The sequence below is a fragment of the Electrophorus electricus genome, chromosome 11 (assembly GCF_041902795.1).
Source record: "Electrophorus electricus isolate QZ-2024a chromosome 11, ASM4190279v1, whole genome shotgun sequence".
Classification (NCBI taxonomy): domain Eukaryota; kingdom Metazoa; phylum Chordata; class Actinopteri; order Gymnotiformes; family Gymnotidae; genus Electrophorus; species Electrophorus electricus.
In genome coordinates, this window is record NC_137507.1 from 9,635,001 (window position 1) to 9,648,857 (window position 13,857).

General features: G+C 45.6%; 3 protein-coding genes across 18 annotated transcripts in view; 1 reads left to right on the forward strand and 2 right to left on the reverse strand.

Moving 5' to 3' along the window:
• Positions 1 to 6,957, reverse strand: part of shank3b (SH3 and multiple ankyrin repeat domains 3b) — a 22,227-nt gene extending 15,270 nt beyond the window's left edge. For 9 of the 15 annotated variants that reach the window (XM_081722707.1, XM_081722708.1, XM_081722706.1 and 6 more), the window contains exons 1-4: positions 1,838 to 1,975; positions 684 to 1,511; positions 462 to 533; positions 266 to 374 (exon numbers count right to left, since the gene is read on the reverse strand). In XM_081722707.1, the coding sequence (XP_081578833.1) occupies positions 266 to 374; positions 462 to 533; positions 684 to 1,397 (895 nt within the window). In that variant the 5' untranslated portion in view covers positions 1,398 to 1,511; positions 1,838 to 1,975. Of the gene's footprint in view, positions 1 to 265; positions 375 to 461; positions 534 to 683; positions 1,512 to 1,837; positions 2,110 to 2,757; positions 2,804 to 3,246; positions 3,642 to 6,666 lie in introns of those variants that run through there. The other 6 variants (XM_081722710.1, XM_035528741.2, XM_081722709.1 and 3 more) reach the window with 6 other exon arrangements.
• A 914-nt stretch (positions 6,958 to 7,871) lies between these two features.
• On the reverse strand, positions 7,872 to 9,729 carry cdnf (cerebral dopamine neurotrophic factor). The gene is made up of 4 exons (XM_027021299.3): positions 9,538 to 9,729; positions 8,794 to 8,921; positions 8,476 to 8,617; positions 7,872 to 8,326 (listed from the first exon to the last, which is right to left on the reverse strand). The coding sequence occupies exons 1-4, from the start codon at positions 9,614 to 9,616 to the stop codon at positions 8,136 to 8,138; spliced, it is 540 nt and encodes a 179-aa protein (XP_026877100.2). The 5' UTR covers positions 9,617 to 9,729; the 3' UTR covers positions 7,872 to 8,135.
• A 151-nt stretch (positions 9,730 to 9,880) lies between these two features.
• On the forward strand, positions 9,881 to 13,643 carry hspa14 (heat shock protein 14). 2 transcript variants are annotated; one of them, XM_027021271.3, is made up of 14 exons: positions 9,881 to 9,989; positions 10,289 to 10,369; positions 10,659 to 10,741; positions 10,835 to 10,883; positions 11,049 to 11,154; positions 11,243 to 11,333; positions 11,501 to 11,605; positions 11,827 to 11,988; positions 12,077 to 12,232; positions 12,319 to 12,421; positions 12,559 to 12,774; positions 12,874 to 13,023; positions 13,098 to 13,165; positions 13,442 to 13,643. In XM_027021271.3, exons 1-14 carry the CDS (start codon positions 9,888 to 9,890, stop codon positions 13,527 to 13,529), a joined length of 1,560 nt encoding a protein of 519 aa, XP_026877072.3. In that variant the 5' UTR covers positions 9,881 to 9,887; the 3' UTR covers positions 13,530 to 13,643. The 2 variants fall into 2 exon arrangements, with proteins under 2 accessions (XP_026877072.3, XP_081579687.1); XM_081723561.1 differs by lacking the exon at positions 11,827 to 11,988.
• The last annotated feature ends 214 nt before the right edge of the window (positions 13,644 to 13,857 follow it).

Sequence of the window (13,857 nt, forward strand, 5' to 3'; positions counted from 1 at the left end):
TGCTGTCATTCTTTTGGCCATGACGTCCAGAATAGCACTTATCAACAGAACATTTTAATGAATTATTAATTATTATTAATTAATTAACGCTTTAATGAACCAGCAGACCTCATTTACATTCTGATCAGCACGCCCGCAGATCTCATTAGAAATGTTCTGAATAGAGAAAGTGAAAACTAATATGACATTTACGTGCTATAAAAAAGTTTACCGTGAAAAGAAGGCATACATTGAAACATACTAAATGACAGAATTCCCTCCTCACCTCCACTGTCTGTATCATGGAAGTTGGGATCTAGTCCTTTTTCCAGGAACCTGCAGACTTTTTCCACATTCCTCTGCTGAACATACTCCATGAACTTCTTCAGATTGGCCTGGAAGGAGTGGATGCAGCACTGACTAAGACATTGAAGTACGCTCTGAGCTTTGATAAAGTACTGACTTCATCGACGTTCTGTCACCTTAGTATGAAGTTTGGCTAATTGCTTGTCATCCACATGGCTCTGAGTGTAAACACGTCTCTTATAGCGGAACTGCAGACATAACAAACACGCACACACCCATGTACACATGAGGGCATTAATGCTACACGGCTAAGTTAACTTTGTGGAGGAACATGGGAATGTGTGTGTGTGTGCTGTGTGTGTGTGTGTGTGTGTGTGTGTGTGTGTGTGTGTGTGTACCTCTAGGTAAGGTACAGGTGTGACAGTAGGGAGGGGGTATTCTCGGAGCAGTCTCTCTTCATCCAGGAACTTGCCGGCTCGGCCATTGAAGGCCGGGAGGTAGAGGCCGTAATTCAGCACGTCCGTCAAGCTCTGGGTCAGAGTGACCAGAACCCGTTGCTTGCACACCCATACTGGAGCCTCCAGGTCCAAGCGCAGACACTTCTGTATAAACAAAGCAAATACGTGCACACACACACCCACCACATACATGTACATCCACATACAAACACGCACACACACACACACACCATGTACATGTACATCCACATACGACATACACACACACACACACACACACACACACACACACACACACACACACACACACACAACATACATGTACATCCAAATATCACATATACACACACACACACACAACATACATGTACATCCACATACCACATACACACACACACACACACACACACACACACCGCATACATGTACATCCACACACCACATACATGTACATCCATACACCACAGACACACACACACACACACACACACACACACACATGCTAAGGACAATTGGGTCCATTTGTGCCAGGCTAGCAAGGGCTTTGGATTCTAATAAGTAATTAGACTTGTGGTTTTCAGTTATCAGTAAGCTGCTGATTCCAAAGTACGTTACTTTCATGCAGAGAAGCTCATCATTTACTGTACAGTTCATTTAAGAAAGCAACTGTTTTTCCAGGGCTACACATAGAATGATTTTGTACACGACAGAAGCAATCCAAGCATGCCAAAGCCAATGCCACAAGAGCATAAGCAAATTATGTGTTTTCTGCAGCCACACATACGCACACACACACACACACACACACACACACACACACACACACACACATACACAGACACAGACACATGTGTAGTCAACAACTCTATCAGTACCCAACATGAGAGCACTTTCTGTCCACTTGTCTCTGTGCTGCGTTTCAAGCAAGGGACAGAAACAGAATGAGTGTGTGTTTGCATGTTCATGCACAAGCAAGCCGGAGCTGGAGAGCCTCATGCGGTCTGCTGATATCATCTCCACTCCCGAACTCCAGCACTTCTCTGCCACTCCTCCCAGCTGGAGCCAGACAGGAGAGAGCTGCTCCGAAAACTCACTGTTTGCTGAAGGTCAGGGATTCCAATACGGATAATGACGGCGCTCCCGTGGATATCCTCCATGGTTTCGGTGGAGCCGGACTTGCTCCCGGGAGAGGTCCGAATGCTGTCGTCTCCGTGGTTACTGTTGGTAGTGACGTGCTGTTGGCGCAGCCTGTCGGGAGCCTCATGCTTGCCGTCGGCGGGCGGACTGACGGGCATGCTCTGGGAGTATGGGGGGGGTGTGTGGGGGTGGGTGTGTGTGCACTGCTCAACACGCTGGCCTCACAACCCTGCAGACAAACACACACACACACACACACACACAGACAGAAGTGATTCGCTGAGTGTTTTATGAAATGGGTCAAATGGATGGTTTGGCACTGGGTTTTTGTCTTCACAGTGTAAAGCAAATTGTGTATGAGTGTAAAAGTGTGTGTATCTATAAGAGGGAGCGAGAGTGAGTGAGAGAGAGAGAAAGAGAGAGAGAGATCAGAAGCTAGAGAGAAATACTTAAAGTACATTGGTTGTGAGTGGTTGCCATGGACACTGTGAAACAGATCCATTTGGGAATAATGGAATTTCAGGGAACCCTGTATCCCATGTTACCATGACAACGCTGCACTCAGCTTGTTCTGCTGAGTTACATCTACTTCACTTCCTCTTTAAAAAGGCCACACACTGTGCTGGCCCTCCCACCATACCAGACACACACATACCATACCACCACATACCACACATACACACACACACACACACACACACACACACACACACACATACACATGTAAAAGAACCAACACGCCAGACACTCATTTCATATACCACACAGCAAAAACCGTTAGCATCCAGAGAAAACACACATATGTACCCCCTCCCCCCACACACCTGTTTTGCCACTAGTAATATAGCTATTTCTCCCACCACCTACACACACTCACATGTGCAATCACACAGCAGCATGCAAGAAAGTCCCTCGCTGTTGTCCTGGAAGGCAGATAGGAAGTCCTCGATTATGTAACACACAAAAAGGTGGCAGGAGAACATGGAAGATGGACAGAATCAACAGGGCAATAGGGACGCTGGTCACCATCACCATCATCATCAGCGTAATACCACATATTAACCAAAATATACCCAAATGATTAACACTCAGTCACACATACCCTGTCATAATATTAATAGACCTATTTGTCATGATGTGGATGTCTGTATGACAGACAGAACCACCCACAGCATTTTTAAGCTTAGAATATCACATCTTCCTGAAGATGATCATCAAATTATTCACAGTTCAAACTAATGAACGCATTCTGTCAATTTTAATTTCAATAACGATGATAAGTATATTCACACAATGATAAATATTATTTAATAACGGATACAAAATAATAAAGATTTTCCACATTTGATGAGAATAGATTATTCACCTTTGACCTGTGCTTGCCATGTAAAGCCTGCTGCAGTTAGGAGGATATCTCAGCCACCCTGGAATAGTTCGCTCACCCTGGAATCTTCAGTAAGATTTTCCGGGCTCCCCCATTAATTATGTCCAGTCTTGTCCTGGCAGTATTGTGATTATAATTCCAAGCTTGTGTTAATAGTAACAGAGCAGAATTTCTCAGTGGTGCCCGTGTAGTCCGAGATTTCAGGAAGCTTCAAACCCAGCCCTGATTCTGCGTGGTGGAGAGCAGGAACACTCGCAGGAAAAAGGAAACAGGATGGGCCAAGATCCCTGCTCTCTGACACTTCAGCCAACCAACACTCTCCTTTCAAACACCTCTCCCAATAAAAGGCCTTGTTTTTAATGCATACACCAATAGCTGGTGCCTAAAAGAAAGGAAAAACGCCAATAGCCAGTCATCACAAGCAGACTAGAACCTTATGCCGGCACTCCGGGTTTTTTCCATATTATGTGGAATACTAGTGGGTGCCGAAGTAGAACTGGAGGGTTGTGAACTTTGCCCCAGTGGCCTGGAACAGTTCCCTTAACCCCAGGGCTGTTTCAGGGACACTGCCACAAGGTGCCCTTTATCTTTTCTCTTTTCAACATCACTGTGTGCTCAAATGAGCAGGAACCGCTCGATGCCGTGCTGCAAAATATATGTATGGATACACAGAGAGACAAATAGATAGACATATGGAAGATAGATAGATAGATAGATAGATAGATAGATAGATAGATAGATAGATAGATAGATAGATAGATAGATAGATAGATAGATAGATAGATAGATAGATAGATAGATAGATAGATAGATAGACAGACAGACAGACAGACAGACAGACAGACAGACAGACAGACAGACAGACAGACAGACAGACAGACAGACAGATAGATAGATAGATAGATAGATAGATAGATAGATAGATAGATAGATAGATAACAACAGGGAGACAATAAAGGGATGAATATAAATTACTCTTCACTAATCCTCCATTTTACATATAGATCAAAAGCACACCCACACATTCACACATTTACACACACACACACACACACACACACACACGCACGCACGCACACACACACACACACACACACACACACACACAGAATGACTAACTGGGACAGGGGCTAGACACCAATCATGTGCAGGCGTCAGGCCATACCTTTGCAGTCTCCAGAATCTTCCACTGGGTCTTTTTTCATATTGAGCCTTTACCGGCTGTGCAGGCAGCTTCCTGTGATCTCAACCCAACTTCCTGTCCCCTTCCCAGCTGGATCGAGCTGAGGCTCCTTAGGATGTTTGGACAGGAAGTAGAGGAAAGGCTGCGTACCGCTGATAACTCCAGCGGCGCAAACACTCAACTCACACACACACTGACAGCGGGACAAAAATAAAGGTGGGCTGCCTCCCTTTCCATACGCCCTCGATCAATCCCAAACGCACTAAGTGATGGAATTAAAAATATCACTCCACGGGTGGAGGGTGGCACATGAATCTCTTCTACTAACCAACAGCATAGGGCATGTCCAACAGCGAACACTCACACTCACATTTTCTACTGCCACGTGACACTGAACTATACTAACACGCATGCATGCTTCGTCATCCACGACTTGAGCTGCAGGTAAATCTTTGGTGCCACTTCAAAGAATGGGGTATTAACAAGTCTGCACGTCTCGCCTTAGGAAGCACTACCAAGCTAATTCACGAGATGCTAACAGCCAAAGACATACTCTCCCTGTTACATAAGAACTCCCTTGAAGTCTGCAAAAGCCTCCTGAGGTGGAGAACCAGTAAAGCTCTTCTCACTAAAGCAGTAGACTGCACCTGCCAGCACGGATGCTTTCACCAACGCTGCACATTGGGGTTACAGATCCTGGGAGCATTTGCAGGGCCTGGAGCTCAAAGTATTCCCTGTGGTAGGTCTTCTGTATTTTAAAGGTGACTACCAGGGCCTATTAAAAACTCTAAAGATCTCAGTGTAATGCAGCAGTCAGTCAATCGTAGACATTTACATTACATAATTAGTATGCTGTGTCTAATTAAAAATCGTCTTTACCCTCAACCCCACCCCCCCAACATCCAGTTATTACTTATCAGCTTAGATTTGCATAAAGAAGCCACGCTGAAGTACACTAAAGCTGTAACAGCCTCATACCAACAAACCTGTCAGTCCACACAGACTATACCTTCATGGACTTGGAACATTGAAGTTATCAGAGGTACTGTGCAAATGCACGGACGTACACATGCACACACATACACACACACACACACACACACACACACACACACACACACACACACATACACGCACACCCAAAACCCCCCACCCCCACCCCCATATTTTGGTCCTCCTACTCACAAGACAAAAATTTGCTCCTCTGATTTCTGTCCCCTTTAACACACCCATGTAGAGATGGTACGATGTGGCACAGCGTGCTCCGAGCAGAGATGAGGAGTGTGTGTGGGCGTGCGCGTCTCACCTCATCGCTCCCCCCCGATTAGAGCCTCGGAGAATCTCCGTCACAAGCCGTGTGTGAATTCACATGCTAGCAAAGTGCTGTCACTGCATCCCAATACCGCTGCATCTCTCCAAGTCCTTGCTTATCGCTATGGCAACCAGAAAAATGGTTCGCAGGGAAACTTTGGGTTGTTTTTTGTTTTTTTGTTGTTTTTTTTAAAGGGCCATACAGGCGATGTGGCGCAGGCGCGTCCGCGCACGGCGTGCAACGGAGTCGCTGAAGACTTGAGCGCAGAGTGGAGATGTTTGAAGTCGGGAAGGTGGGGGGCAGTTGGGAGGGTATAGAGGGGTTAAAGAATGATGAGAGAGAATGAGAAAGAGAGAGAGGGAGGGAAAGGGGGAGATGTAGTGTGTGTAGGCGTTGGGGCTGAGGAATGGCCTCAGTCACGACAGAAATGAGGGAGACGCGAGGTAGCGGCAGGTAACGAGGGTAAAGCGGCAGCCGCGCTAGGAGCGCCTTAGCGCACAAGTAAAAATACATTCACGCTGGCGGGGATATCTAACAAACCTTTAATGATATTGGCGCTTTAACCAGAAGAACTGGAAATCTATTTAAAAGTGCGCGCGTGCACAGACTCTCTCTCGCTCTCTCTCTCATACACACACACACCTGGACATACACACGGTGCCTGCTTGATAGTGTCCTATAATCCTTCATATTGAATAACATGGCCATGGACACCCACTGATAGTGTAAGCACTGAAAATCTTTCTTAAAGAATATCATCACATGTACAAAATCTCTCCTTTTTTGCACATACACACAAACACAGACACACACGTGTGCGCGTGCACACATACACACACACACACACCATCCATACACCCACATTAACTGATGAATTTGTAATCAATGAAAGTGGAACAAAACTTACCCTATATAACTAGGACTCTCATTGCATACCATATCGGCTTCTTCTCCGGGAATCCGTGTCTGCTCTCTGTGAGTATGTGCGTGTGTGTTTATGTGAGTGTGTGTGCGTGTAAGTGTGTGTGAGTGTAAGTGTGTGTGTGTGTGTGTGTGTGTGTGTGTGTGTGTGTGTGTGTGTGTGTGTGTGTGTGTGTGTTTGTGTGTGAGTGAGAGAGAGAGAGAATGTGTGTATTTGTAAGTATGAGTGTAAGAGAGGGGAACAGAGAAAAAGGGAGGGAGAAAGGGGGAGAGAGAGATGGAGAAAGACAGAGAAACAGAGAGAAAGAGAGAGATGGAGAGAGAGAGAGAGAGAGAGAGAGAGAGAGAGAGAGAGAGAAAGAGAGAAAGAGAGAGGGAGAGAGTGCGGAGGCAGAAAGACTGTTACTGTATGACAGGAATGCTCAGCTCAGCCCACACAGTGCAAGCTTGATACACTGACTAGATGTGTGAGTGAGTGTGTGTGTGTTCACAGAGAGGGAGAGAGACAGACAGAGGGAGAAAGGGAGGTAGAGGGTGGGGGATACAGAAGGAGAGAGGGAGAGAGAGAGAGAGAGAGGCTCAGTCTCCCACTCTACTGCGTGGGCACGGCCTGCATCTCTTTTTCTCTCCCTCTCACTCTCTTTCTCGCTCTCCCTCCATCTTTCTCCCTCCCTTTCACTCACTCAACGGCTACATCAAAAGCGAAGAGAAACTGAGCAGTACAAGAGGGGCTATGTGAATGAGAGGGAGAGAGAGAGAGAGAGAGAGAGAGAGAGAGAGAGAGAGAGAGAGAGAGAGAGAGAGAGAGAGTTAGCAAGCAAGAAAGAGAGAGTAAGCACTCCAACACGGATGTTATGACTGACTGGCTTAGGGATATAGAAACTTTGTCAGCAAAAATGGTGCAGATAATCAGAAATAGGAAATCAAATGCTAATCATCACCATGGCAACCTGCTAAATGTAAACATCAGCAGTCTCAAAGTGTGTGGGCGTGCTTCTTTCAGTGTGTGTCTGATGTTCTGATCAAGTGTAACACACACAATTAAGTAATTCATACTCATACAAAGAAGCATGCATATACTTCAACATGTGCACTGACAGACTGATATGGACAATATGGACAAATATGTAAAACACAACCAAGACAAAAACACACACATACACACACACACATATTATGACCGCCAGTTAATTTTTGTAACAAACTCAACTCTTCCTTTTTTATTCCAAAAGAAACCAGTCACAAAACCAGTCAACTCCCAAAAAAATAATGTTTCATAAAGTATGCATGTTCTTCAGATCAATCCAAAAAGCAGATTTACTACAACAATAAATGCCATAAGTGAGACTGCAAAACTCAACATCAGATTAAAAACCTCAAAGATATATTAAGAACAGCTGTCTGAGGCCCCCCAACAATCTGTGTGTCCCCAGCACGGAGCTGCAATGGGGGCCCTCAGAGCTCATTTAAATATGTCCTGGGCTGTGCGGGCTTGTGTTTGGGGGCCACCTCTTGGATGAGGTCTATAAGATCTGTCTTTTCCAGACATGCTCGACATTCCTCTCCCCACGAAGCCAACACTTGCTTCAACCCAAGGACCCGCATCTTAGACAGAGCTGCCCGGCTCCAGTCCAGCACCTGATGCTCTGAGTCATGAACACACACACACAAACGCACACGCACACACACAGTTACAGAGACGCAAGAAGATTGCATATTGTTTTACAAGAATGCTTTCCAGAATGTTCACTAAGAGGCCAGTGAATGAAGGCTACAGCAGGTAAGAGGGTCGTACCATATCTGAGTTCACAGATCTGTTGGTCTCTGTGCTGGAGCCTCTGACATATCTTCTCCACTGGGACGTGGGCACTGAGGGGTCGACTCACCTCTCCAGTTACTTTGGCAGCTGCGTCGCTGGAAGCTCCAAGGTAATAACACTGGGATATGAGAGAGAGCGAGAGAGAGAGAGACAGAGACAGAGAGAGAGAGAGAGAGAGAGAGAGAGAGAGAGAGAGACAGAGAGAGAGCAACAATGGTTTTGGACAAAGGCACACATTCAGGAAGTCTCACTAAGAGAGGGTGTGGTTGTGTGTATGTGTGTGTGTGCTCTTACAAAGCGGTTCTCCTTCCCTGTAGCTTCAGCACATGCTTTCATAAGCTCCTCCTCTACAAGTGCTGAGGACAGCTCCTTATGTTTGGCCACGAGGAATGTGTAGAGATGCTGCAAAAACCCCACACACACTGCATTGTGTGTGGACACACACACACACACACACACACACACTTTAAATATACAAAAATATAAAAGCAAGCCTAATTCAGTGTAGACTGTGATTCCAAAAAAAGTGTATTGTAATAAGAGGCTTATAATCAACACTATGTTATGCACTACAAAAGCATACAAAAACATACAGAATGGTTTTCTTTTAGTGCACTGGAGGAAAGTGTAGCTCAGTTTTACAAATACTGATTTGTAGTTTTAAAAGTGCAATTTCTACTAACTAAAGATTGATTATGTCTTATATTTAAAAACATCTGTAATATTTAAGAAAAGGCGTACTTCCTCTCAGATCTCCAGTGCTTTCAACACTAGTGCAATTTCAGTCTGTGTGATGCAAAGCCAAGCACCCGTTAGATTTGGATTGCGAGTCCTTTAAGTACTTTCTTACATTGGCGCTTATATTCCGCAAATGTGACAACTTGTGAAGACTACGTCGGACCAAAGCAACTGAACAAGGACACTCTTCTTTTTACACTTCATGCACTTGAGAGGTCTCTGCCACATTCGTCTGCAGAGTTGCTATTTTTAAAACCCGCAGCGATTCATGCGCTTGGAAACCTGAGAAGTCTGCCTCACCTTCGCATTCCTCTGCATCGGCCACTGCGAAAACAGCGCATAAAGTCAACAGGACGGCGGCCGTGTTGGTTACAGACATGGTGTGTTTGCGCTTCCTCAGCACTGACGCACGGAGACCCCAGTACCCAGTACCTAGTACCCAGTACCCACTCCATCACCTGGTCCCACCGTCAGCTGTTTCTAAACTCGGCGCCGGTCGTTCATTGGCCATGACGCGGCGCCATTTTGTGCGCTTTAATTCGCCGAACACGCTGTCAATCTGAGCTCGGGGGCGGTGTTCTTCCTTGTGCTGGGCGGGCTCAATGCGCTCAACGTCTTTCTACTATTGGTCAAGACCTTCCTTGATTTGCATGTGCAAAGCGGTTTCCGGTAGGCAAGGAGCATGTTTTACAAACATGGCAGCTATCGGAGTACACTTTGGATACACATGCGCTTGTGTTGCAATATTCAAGGTAAGCGTGTATATATTTTTATATACTCAGTATATGTTATTTTTATTTGGCTCTTAAAAACCTTAAAAGTATTTTATGCGAGGTCTGTATATTCGCTTCTCTAGTAAATGGTACTCAAGAGTTAATCCAGCTAAGATAACGTGTATGTGGTAGGTTAGGGTAGCTAATACTGCGAAAGTGTATAGCAGATATTCGGATAGAAGTGTTTTTTTTTTATCTGAAGTAAAGACTTTTTAAACCCTCATTAACTACGTTTTCGCAAAGCTAGCTAACCTAACCAGTCCAGTTTTCCCACCCAGGATGGGCGAGCAGATGTGGTGGCCAACGATGCAGGAGACAGAGTCACGCCCGCCGTGGTGGCGTACAGAGACACTGAGCAGGTGGGTTACAGGGGAGTTTCCCAAACAACAACAACAGTGAGATATAGCATCCACAACAGACATGTGCTTCACCTCCATACAAACTCAAACGTGTACAGATGCACACATAACTGCACATAAGTTCTTTTCTTTCTTTTTAAAGAGAGGGTGGGGTATAATTGTTGCTTTTCTTTGATGTGAGTGTGAATTTGGCTTCCTTTAGCTTTGTACAAGCGTACAAAAATCACGCTATATTGTGCGACTATTTTTTTTGTGCATTCGCTGTTTCTTGACTTGCACTTGCCCACAGATTGTTGGTATTGCAGCAAAGCAGGGACGAATCCGCAATGCAGCCAACACTGTGGTGAAAGTCAAACAGATTCTCGGCAGACGGTACGTCATGTAACGTATTGTTGTTGTTGTTGTTTTTAACTTCCTTAGTGGAGGTAGATTGTGATTGTCGATGCCCTTGTCCTTTTACTCCAGCTATGATGACCCAGCAGCTCAGGTTCACAGAGAAGAAAGCAAATGCTTGGTGCGTAAATTCATCTTCTGTGCACTTTTTTTTTTGAAAAAGTGCATGAGAGTGAGACAGCTGTGGTAGAACTAGCAAACACCTCCATTAAGTGATACAGAATAGCTGGATTATATTTGGATACAAGATTACATTCATGAACATCAATCTACTGATGACTCCAAGGTTGTCAACAAAGGTGACTTGCCCATGTATGAACTCGACATAGACGACACAACTAAGTACGTGTCCCCTGAAGAGGTAGCCAAATTAATCTTCCACAAAATGAAAGGTAAGCTGGCATGAATCCCAAAAATGTGGCTCCAGATGTGTGTTACATGTGTGCCATTTTTGATGAAAATGTTCTGCTCCTTCTGCAGAGACAGCTCAGTCCGCTCTGGGTTCTGATGTTAAAGACGCCGTCATCACTGTGCCTTTCGAGTTTGGGGAAATGCAGAAAAACGCACTGAGGTATTGCCACATCTGGACAACAGCTAGAGATACTAAAAAGCTGACCAAAATAAGCTGACAACTAAACTGGGTTTCCCGCACTCCACGTTGCCTTCTGTGGTGAAGGGCTGCGGTTGCTTTGCCGGCACGTGGTGCGCTCTCTTAAGCACCGAATTGCTTTGCTTCAGGAATGCAGCGGAGAAAGCTGGGTTCAACGTTCTCCGGTTGATCCACGAGCCGTCCGCTGCCCTTCTGGCTTACGGCATCGGCCAGGACTGCCCATCCGGAAAGAGGTGCGGCCACTCGCTCCCAGCTGTTCTTGCATATCATTCCATGAGTTCAGTTAAAAAGAAGCCAGGGTGTTGACAGTTTTGTGCATTTTCTATCACCTGATTGGTTTCTACCCCAGCAGAATATGGCGGAGAGCCTGTGAGCACCTGGATTACAGCTCAGAGTTGAAAGGTTTTATTGAATGTTGCCCTCAGCCAACACCTATTTCTCCTCCACTGTTTAGCCATGTTCTGGTTTACAAGCTTGGCGGCACGTCGCTGAGTGTGACGGCTCTGGAGGTGAACAGTGGGATGTACCGTGCACTTGCCACGCACACTGACCACAGCACTGGGGGAGAAAGCTTCACACACGCCCTGGCACAGTATCTGGCTGCTGAGTTCAAAAAGTCAGTTTGCTTCTCACGTGGAGCTGCACGTACTGAATGTGTACGTGGTGACTGATGCTTTTGTGGGTATATGGATGTATGTCAACAGGTTGTATAAGCACGATGTGAGCAGTAACCCCAGGGCGATGATGAAACTGATGAACAGTGCTGATGTAGCCAAACACACCCTCTCTACCCTGGGCGGTGCCAACTGCTTTGTGGACTCACTCTACGATGGCATGGATTTTGAGTGTAACGTATCCAGGTACGCGCAGTAATACTGGTTTGCATTTTGGTAGAATTAAAGTATATAAAGTGTCATGAAGATTTAAATGTTTGATCCGTTTACAGAGCACGCTTTGAGCTGATCTGCTCCAACCTTTTCAATAAAAGCATTCAACCAATCAAAAGCCTCCTAGAGCAAGTCAACCTTTCCACTTCAGATGTCAACACGGTAATGAACACTAGAGGGAGCTGTGGTTTGCTTTGGTTTGGTTTTGTTTAAAAACCCATTTCCTGTGAGGCAAATCCAATTCTGAAAAGTTCAGAAGTTCACAGGTTACGGCAACCATCACCTGAACTGTGTTGCAGGTGGTCCTGAGTGGAGGCTCGGCGCGGATTCCCAAGCTACAGCAGATGATCCGAGATCTGTTCCAGGACGTGGAGCTGCTCTGCTCTGTCCCCCCGGATGAGGTGATTCCGGTCGGGGCAGCCATGCAGGCTGGCATCCTGGTGGGCAAGGAGAGTCTGGTCCTGGGCGAGGATTCCATCACTGTGGACTGTTGCGCCAGTGACGTCCTCGTCAAGGTGAACACGTTCTGCTGGCACGGCCGAGTTGCAGGTGCGTGCGGTGCAGTGGTTGCATTCCACACGCATCTGACCGGTTGTACTCTTTCATCTGCGTAGGAGGTGGACGACTCCGGAACGGACGTTTTCACGGTCCTGTTTCCATCTGGCACGCCTCTTCCTGCCCGGCGCCAGCACACGCTGCGGGGTCCAGGCAGCATGGCGTCGGTGTGTCTGGAGCTGTACCAGGCGCAGAACCCCCTAGCACAGGTCTGAGTCTGACCTCCGCAAGCTATAGCTTGTTACTGACTGCTGCATTTCATCATGTCTCCTGTGTCCTGCAGGTAATTCTTAGGGATCTGGAACCTGTCGAGGAGGCACGTGTTGTCGTCGCAGTGTTGACGATGAAAAGGTGGAGTATTCATCCAAAAAATATTAACTGTACTTTAAAAATGTATAAAAATACTATACCAAAAAAAAACTATACCAAATAAACCATCATACTTTGGTCTTTGAATCCAAATCCAAAGGTTGCCATCACTGGTGGTTAAAGAGTTAATGCAGAAGTAATGACTCATCCCTGAGTTGTCTGCATTCTAAAGATGTTCTGCCCTCCCGTTGCTTAGTCAGGTGTGATCCTTTTTTGTTATTATTAAGGTTTTAATCAGTGTACATGTCTGTTTTTCAGGGATGGCTCACTACATGTTACCTGTACAGAACAAAGTAGCGGCAGATCAGAGGCTGTTACCATAGAAACAGCTGCAGCAGCATCATAGAACTCCCTAATGTCCATTTACTATAGTAACTTCTCAACATTTGTAATGTGAGTTTCCATAATTATGCTTGACTTAATCAGCTTTGACATTAAAATAAAAGCTTTTACAAATTAACATCCTTTAAAAATGCTTCTTGTTTTGAATAGTAAATGTTGCAAAACAAATTTAAGCTTGATGGCTTGGTTGAATTGGAACTAAGGGTTGACTTTTTTTTTTTTTTTAACACTAAGCTTTAAATGAATGTGAAGCTAAGTAGAATACAGAAAAATGGTTGCAAAGTCTGAGGCATACCATTTTCAGACTGCATACAAATGTCTGACAGCTGCAG